This window comes from Cetorhinus maximus, chromosome 10, assembly GCF_964194155.1.
Source record: "Cetorhinus maximus chromosome 10, sCetMax3.hap1.1, whole genome shotgun sequence".
Lineage (NCBI taxonomy): Eukaryota > Metazoa > Chordata > Chondrichthyes > Lamniformes > Cetorhinidae > Cetorhinus > Cetorhinus maximus.
In genome coordinates this window covers 48,561,073-48,568,763 of record NC_135888.1, presented here as the reverse complement: position 1 = coordinate 48,568,763, position 7,691 = coordinate 48,561,073, and the positions used below count along the sequence as shown (strand labels likewise).

Genomic DNA, 7,691 nt, shown 5'->3' with positions numbered 1-7,691 from the left:
TCTAGACTTGTCTGAAAGCTAATGATTTTTGTCCTTCCCTCTCCTGTCATTCTCTCTTCCACTTTTCATGCAGCCTTTACAAACTACACTCCTAAACATACAATGTCATTCAACACATGGCAGGAACAGAAGCTTGATGGATCAGTTTCTGGGAGGGACAGCTCTCTGCAGGATACAGAATCCACAACTGAAGATGACATGGTGAGTTTGTAGAATAATTTGATGGCTGGGCTGTGTGTACACACCAGGTTATCAGGGTGTGCTTATCATGGGCTTATCATGTGAATAATCCACCTGAGATCTGAAATGTGGCAAGAGTACAACTTGTGTAAATGTACTCTGTAGTGCACTACTCTGGTGTATTCCTGGGCTGTTGAATGCAGAAGCGCCTGATCACAAAGCTGTGCCCTGGTCTGTAATGGACCAAGTAACATAGCAAGATTTTGTCCCTGTTTGTCCCTTTCAGATGCAATATTAGGAGCTAAATCAAATAGCGGGACCATGAGGGTGGTGATCTCAGGATTGCTACCTGAGCCACGTGTCAATTGACACAAGGAAAAACAGATCAGGAAGGTAAACCCATGGCTGAAAGACTGGCATGGGAATTAGAGATTCATTTCATGGGACACTGGCACCACTATTGGGACAGGAAGAAGCTGTACTGCTGCAATGGGCTCCTCCTGAACCCAGCTAAGTCAAAGGCCCTGATGGAAGAATAAATAGGGCTGTCGAAACAGACTTTAAACCAATAAGTTGGGGTTGGGAGTTGGTGCATGGTGGTAGAAATAATAACAAAGGATAAAAGAGCAGAGTATCAAAAGTGCTAAATGTCTGGGCATCTACAGCCCTTTGGGATAGAGAATCCCAAAGTTTCCCAACTCGCCTGAGAAAAGTTGTCCTTATCTCAGTCCTAAATGGCTGAACCCTTATCCTGAAACTACGACCCTTAGCACTAGATTCTCTAGTGAGGGGAAGCAGACTCTCGGCATCTTCCAGGAAAAGAGCATTTGATATTTCACACAAGAGGTTATTGAAATTGAAAGCACCAGGAATTGGTGGTAAGCTTGTGAATGGGCTGAAAATTGATTGGGATGTAGGAGACAATGAGCAGGGATAAAGGAAATAGTCTCTGATTATCAGGATGTGAATAGCGGTGTTCTTCTGTCATCTGTACTGGGGTCTCAGCTTTTCACCATACATGTCCATGATTTGATTGAAGGAATATAGAGTTATATATCCAAGTTTGCAGATGACATTAAGTTAAGTTGTGTAGAAGGGAGCAGAATGTTACAAAGGGATATTGATAGATAAGATGTGCAGGCTAAACTGTCACGTTGAAGTTTAATGTGGGCAGCATGGTCATCCAAAAAAGCCAAATTATATTTTCCAAATGGTGAAAAGCTAGGAACTATGGAGGAGAAAAGAGATTTGGGTGATCGATGTACACAGGTCATTAAAGGTTGTGTGTGGGTACAAAATAAATTGAAAGCAGGTTGGATCCCAGATATAACCATCAAAGTTGCCTTTACTAACCCCTCTCCTGAATCCTATATTGTGCTATCATGTATTTAATCATGCCCAAGCACTCACTTCTGTTCCATTTTCCCCTCAGCTCACACCAGTGGATAGTAGCTCCCACTCTGATTACAGCAGCGAACCAGCACTGTACTTCTGACCTGAAGGAGACAGGATTTGGGAATGGTAATTGAGCACTCCAGCGTTTGGGATTGGCTTACCAGGGAGACCTGGAACGGCAAAAGCAGGCTGCGTGCCATCTGAAATGTGGCTAGCCGTCCTTTGAAAAGCCCATACTCCTCACTGCACACAGTTTGGGCCGTATCCCAGGACTGACGTTTCTCTTGAGGGCAAATTGATCTTTCATTCCTCCACATCCTGTTGGATTTCTCCCTTGCCTCCGAGGAGACCAGCCTCCAGGCTAATGAGGCCCACGCGGAATTTATGTGGCAGCTTTGAGGTTCAGAGACCAGTTGCCTGCACACTGAGTTTGCAATGTTTGCACTTGCTCTCACAGGGCTGTGATCTATATTCCTAAATCATTCCTGAACACTGCCATGGACACTGAAGCCTGTACACAGATGATAATGACCATTTAATTCCTCACAATTTATTCTGTGCTTTGGCCTTGGCCACCTTTGTCCTTAAGAGTATTGGGCCTGTATGAGGGCCAGACCCTGGGCCATGGTTTTTAGGATTGACTGTGTTCGAGTTGCATTCCCATTTACAATGTTGTACACTGGGTCCTGGATGTATGTATTGTACTGTTAAATGATTGTGTGTCATTTCCACTGTGCCACAGTTTTTACTGGTGGTGGTCCTGGTTACAGGGTGTCCCCAGGACTATAACTGTTTCCATTTTCTGCATTTATTTTCTGCTTTAATATTGTAGTTTGCCCTGGCACTCTAACTTGAGGGCCTCCTGGTGAGGCTGAGCTGGGCGTAGGGCAGTTTGAGTGAACTGTGAGAATGCTAAACCCCTTCCAGAGCTCGAAGACAGTAGTTTGTCAGAGTTTCTTTGTGAAATGTATTTTGTGCCATGTATTCACTGGGCAGCTAGGACTGTGGGAGGGAGTTCCTAAATAGGGACGGGCGCGAGTGAGTCGAGTTGAGTTTTTGTGCATGCAACGTTACACTGGAGTGAAAGCTTGATGGTGCCTTAGGCTGAGCCTATCAGATATTAAACTTTCACCTGTTTTAAATTGCCAGTGACAGAGGACAAAGCCCTTCCTTCTGTCTTTGTGCAGCTACTTGGCCTGAGTGCACATTCTGCATATTGGACATCATAGACTTGTATTATCACCTTCATATGCAACATTGATGTAAACTGTCACAGAGAGATGGATGTTAATAACATGGAATAGTCTTGGAATTGAAGCAAAAATATTTTTTTGCTATAGTGTTTGATGTTAACAGCCATACACATTCACCACCTGATTAGGATCTAGATATTATTCCTGATCATCTAGCTGGGCTTTTGTTATTAGGAGAGGTACTAATTTTGCTTTCTAGATCCTATCAGGAAAGGTCCCTAGTTAATCAGGATAACTGGAGCCTTGAAATTCTGCTGTAACCCTTGTGTATTCGGACAGTGTAATAAACTGTACTCTCAGAACATTCCACTTTAGCCTCCAGAGTAGAGTATTGCAATCCAAGTTGTCTTGGAGGCTGCTTTTCAGCGTTTGAGCTTGAATGTGGCAGAGTTGGGATTTGCTGGAGAAAGCGAGAAAGAACGATTAATTATTCAAACTAATCTCACCCCAAGGCACCACAAGTTGGCTGAATTGTGTACAGAATGGCATTTTGTGTTTGGATTTTACATTAGCTCTGACTGGGAGTGGCAGGGAGAGAGGGAAAAGGTAGGTTTAAGGGTGTAGAATTAGGTTTGTGGGAATGCATTGATTGCTGTGTCACCATTTCCAGATTGTTTATAGGTGGAAATGTTCTTTAGCCTGTGGTGGTGATTGAATCGCATACACATAATAATGGAAACTGGTTGATCCACAGAAACTGAGAGCAGCAAAATACTCTAATTACTTGGGCAATGTGTTTTCTGTTTTGAAAGGAGGTAAAATTATGTAGGCATTGAGAGACGTTTCTATCGCTTTAGAATAAACCAAGTTCAAATCAGAAAATTGTATGATCAGGTGAGCGAAATGGAGCATTGAATGTTTTGGGAGAAATGTCTCGACCACTAAATTAATTCCGTATACACTCCAATAAAATATAATCATAAACACAATTTGCCTTGATTGTGTCTGGCTGCAGTTTGATGGGTTTATTACCTCAGGAATGTCTCCCTTTGATCCCTTTATTCATGTTGGAACCTGCAGACCAGACACAGTAGGTTAGCACACACCCCTTTTACTTCTGGGCCTGAGTTCTGACCAGCCTGAGGTGATTAAACACTCCTGTCTTTTGGCTGTAAATGGAAATGATATTTAAGGGGTCTGAGCTCAGTTTCCTGTGAACATATGTCTACAGTACATAAACACTTGTATTTTACCCATAGTCAGGGAATCGTCTCCCAAGAGATGAATAAAGAAAATAAAAATTATCTCATTTGTGTGGGGAGGAACGGGTAAAGGCACTATTCTGAGATTGCCGTTGAGCCAGTTAGTAGTTGCACATAGGCCATCAAGTTGTGCTTAAAATTATTTTGCCTTACTGACCAACATAAAGGCTGCACTTTTTTAATAGCAAAAAAATCCCATTTAAATTGGGGTCACAATCTATAAGCATTAATTACTTCTCTTCCTGAGTTGTTGTTGAAGTTTGGGATTACCTGCCTGTTTTTGTGATGATCTGTTTGGGTGATCCCAGCCAGACATGTGATCCAGGCAACTGGGCAATCCCTTACCTCCACCCAACCCCCTCACCCAAGTATTGCTGTTCATCAGTAGATTTAGTGATGGTGCGACAGAGGTAATGAGGAATAAACTGGAAACACGCAGCATGTCTACCAACACTGAGAAAGGAAAACAGGTTAACCTTTTAGGTAGAATGCCTTGGTCAGAAATCAGTTCATCCAGTTTTCTACCCAAACAGTTAATGCATTGTTTCTGCTTTGTTTTAGATGCTGACCAGACTGTTGTGTATTTCCAGCAATTCAGTTTTCTATTTATTAATAGTGCATTGTTCCTGAACCTCAGACTCACTTCCAATTGCAGGATATGTGATCGATCCCAGGCTACGGTACTGTGCAGTGGGATTCGCAGCTAAATGTACTATTCATGGGATGGCCCTGAGTAAACACCCCTTTATTTAGGTAGGACTGCAGTATCTGAATGACCTTTAAAATCTCTGAAGCAAATTAACTGTTTGCTGCACTTAACACTTCATTCTGCACACTCCAAATATCTTCAGTGATAGAGTATCAGGATCTGTGGAAGAGAATCTTTGCAGTCCTGGCTGTGAGCAAATCTTTTATTCATGACTGAAACACTTGTGAATTGAGTCTTCCATGACTGTTGACAAAAACCACTCTGTGACATCAGATATTAATAGTAAGGAGAGGGGCGATTAATTCTGAGTGAGTACATACTGACCTTGTTTTGAAAATTCCTGGCACTGCAAGGCATTGCATTATAGTTGGAGTGGATTCCAGGTGAAGGAAATATTATTTAATAAAATTGCATATGCACTATAGAATTTTGCACTTAGAAGAGATTTAACTGAATGGAAAAATCTTAAACTTGCCAGCGTTCAGTCACATGGCCAAATGTATTGCTCTTTTTGTAACCTTCACCTTTGTTGTAAATCCTGGAAATGCATATTATTGTTTAAAAGAAAACAGAACCTCAGATAACAATGGACATACAGCAGTGCATCAGCTGGAGAGTCTTATCCTGTACAATGATACACAATGCAGATTTTGATAGAATTTTCTTATTTTTGGTTGTAGATGTAATGACTATAATTCATGATGGTTTAACATTTTCAGACATGATCACTTGTTGATTTAAAAAAAATAAAAAGATACACTGGCAGCATTGTTTTTGTGTGAAAAGTCATCTAATAAATCACAATTTAGTATCTGAGGAGTCATGAATGTTGAACATGGTGCAATCATCAGTGAACATTCCCACTTTTGACCTTATGATGGAAGGAAAGTCATTGATGGAGCAGCTGAAGATGGTTGGGCCGAGGACACCACCCTGAGGAACTGCTGCAGTGATGTCCTGGAGCTGAGATGATTGACCTCCAACAACCACAACCATCTTCCTTTGTGCTAGGTCTGACTCCAACCAGCAGAGAGTTTTCCCCTGGATTCGCATTGACTCCAGTTTTACTAGGACTCCATGATGCCACACACGGTCAAATGTGGCCTTGATGTCAAGGGCAGTTACTCTCACCTCACCTGTCTACCTTGTCACCACATCCTACCCTGCTGAACCCTGTAAGAAATCTGTAAGTTTCAATGTGATCAGGCCCAGTTTCCTCAATCTCTCCTCATAAGACGATCCTGCCATTCCGGGGATTAGTCTGGTGAACCCCTGTTGCACTCCTTCTATGGCAGGTAGATAAGGAGACCAAAACCGTACACAATACTCTAGATGCGGTCTTGCCAAGACTCTATCTAACAGCAGCAAGGCATCTTTATTCCTGTACCCAAATCCCCTTGTGGTGAAGGCTAACATACCATTTGCCTTCCTAATAGCTTGCTGCATCTGCATGTTAGCTTTCAGTGACTCGTGAACAAAGACACCCAGGTCCCTTTGGACAGCAACACTTCCCAAACTCTCACCATTTAAGAAATACAATGCCTTTGTTTTTTCTACCAAAGTGGATAACTTCACACTTTGTGTCATTATATTCCATTTACCATGTTCTTGCCCATTCACTTAGCCTGTCCAAATCCCCTTGAAGTTTCCTTGCATCCTCCTCACAACTCTCATTCCCACTTAGTTTGTCAAAATTTCTGTTTCTTTCATCCCTTCAGGCAGAGGATTCCAGTCTCCCACAACCTCTGGATGAAAATATTTCCCCTCAAATCCCCTCTCAACCTCCTACACACCTTAAACCTATGGATCCGTCAACCAATAAGAATAGGCCCTCCCTATCCACTCTATCTAGACCCTTCATAATTTTTTATACTTTAATTAGGTCTCACCTCAGCCTCCTCTTATCCAATCTTTCATCATAATTAAAGTTCTCCAGTTCGGGCAACATCCTTGTAAATTTCCTCTGTATCTTCTCCAGTGCAATCACATCTTTCCGAGAGTGTAGTTACCAAAACTGCACGTGGTACTCCAGCTGTGGCCTAACCAGTGTTTTATACTACTGAACCCTGAGGAACCTCAGCAAATAGCCTTCCAGTCACAAAAACGCCCATTGGCCATTACCTTTCGCTTCCTGCTATTGAGCCAATTTTGGATCCAACTTGCCTTGGATCCCATGGGCTCTTGTGACCATTGTCATGTGGACTTTACCAAAAGTCTTATCTTTATTGTTACCAAGTCACTTGCCTGGATAAGTGCTGAGTGTTTCAAGAAGATTGACACCGTCCAGGACAAAATGTCTCGCTTGATTGGCACCACATCCACTCCCTTCACCACTGATACACAGTAGCAGCAGTGTGTACCTTCTACAAAATGCACTGCAGGAATTCACCAAGGCTCCTTTGACAGCACCTTCCAAACCCATGACCAGTACCGTCTAGAAGGACAAGGGCAGCAGATAGATGGGAACACCATCACCTGGAAGTTCCCCTCCAAGTCACTCACCATCCTGACTATCGCTGTTCCTTCACTACATAGACTGCAGCAGTTCAAGAAGGCAGCTCACCACCACCACCTTCTCAAGGGCAACTAGGGATGGACAATAAAAATGCTGGGCCAACCAGCAAAGGCCACATCCCATGAATGAATAAAAAAAACCTCAAAGTTAGGCACGCCTCCCCTTGACAAATCTGAGTGTTTTTGATTACTTCATGTCTTTCTAAATGAAGATTTATACTGTCCCTCAGAAATTTTTCCACCATCATGGTTATGCTGTTTGGCTTTTAATTCCTTTTTTAAACAATGGTACAATGTCAGCTGACCTCCAGTCCTCTGGCACCATGCCTGTAGCTATGAGTGGAAGATGATGGTTAGAGCCTCTGCTATTTTTTCTCTTGCTTCCCTTAACAGCATAGGATACGTTTCAACCAGGCCTTGGGATTTATCTACTTTTAA

The 7,691-nt window shown here is 42.5% G+C and overlaps 1 protein-coding gene across 1 annotated transcript in view; it reads left to right on the top strand.

Moving 5' to 3' along the window:
- tprn (taperin) overlaps positions 1-5,504 on the top strand; it is a 65,988-nt gene extending 60,484 nt beyond the window's left edge. Inside the window, exons 3-4 of the mRNA XM_078549727.1 lie at positions 74-201; positions 1,613-5,504. Coding sequence (XP_078405853.1) covers positions 74-201; positions 1,613-1,675 — 191 coding nt within the window. The 3' untranslated portion in view covers positions 1,676-5,504. The remainder of the gene's footprint in view (positions 1-73; positions 202-1,612) is intronic.
- The last annotated feature ends 2,187 nt before the right edge of the window (positions 5,505-7,691 follow it).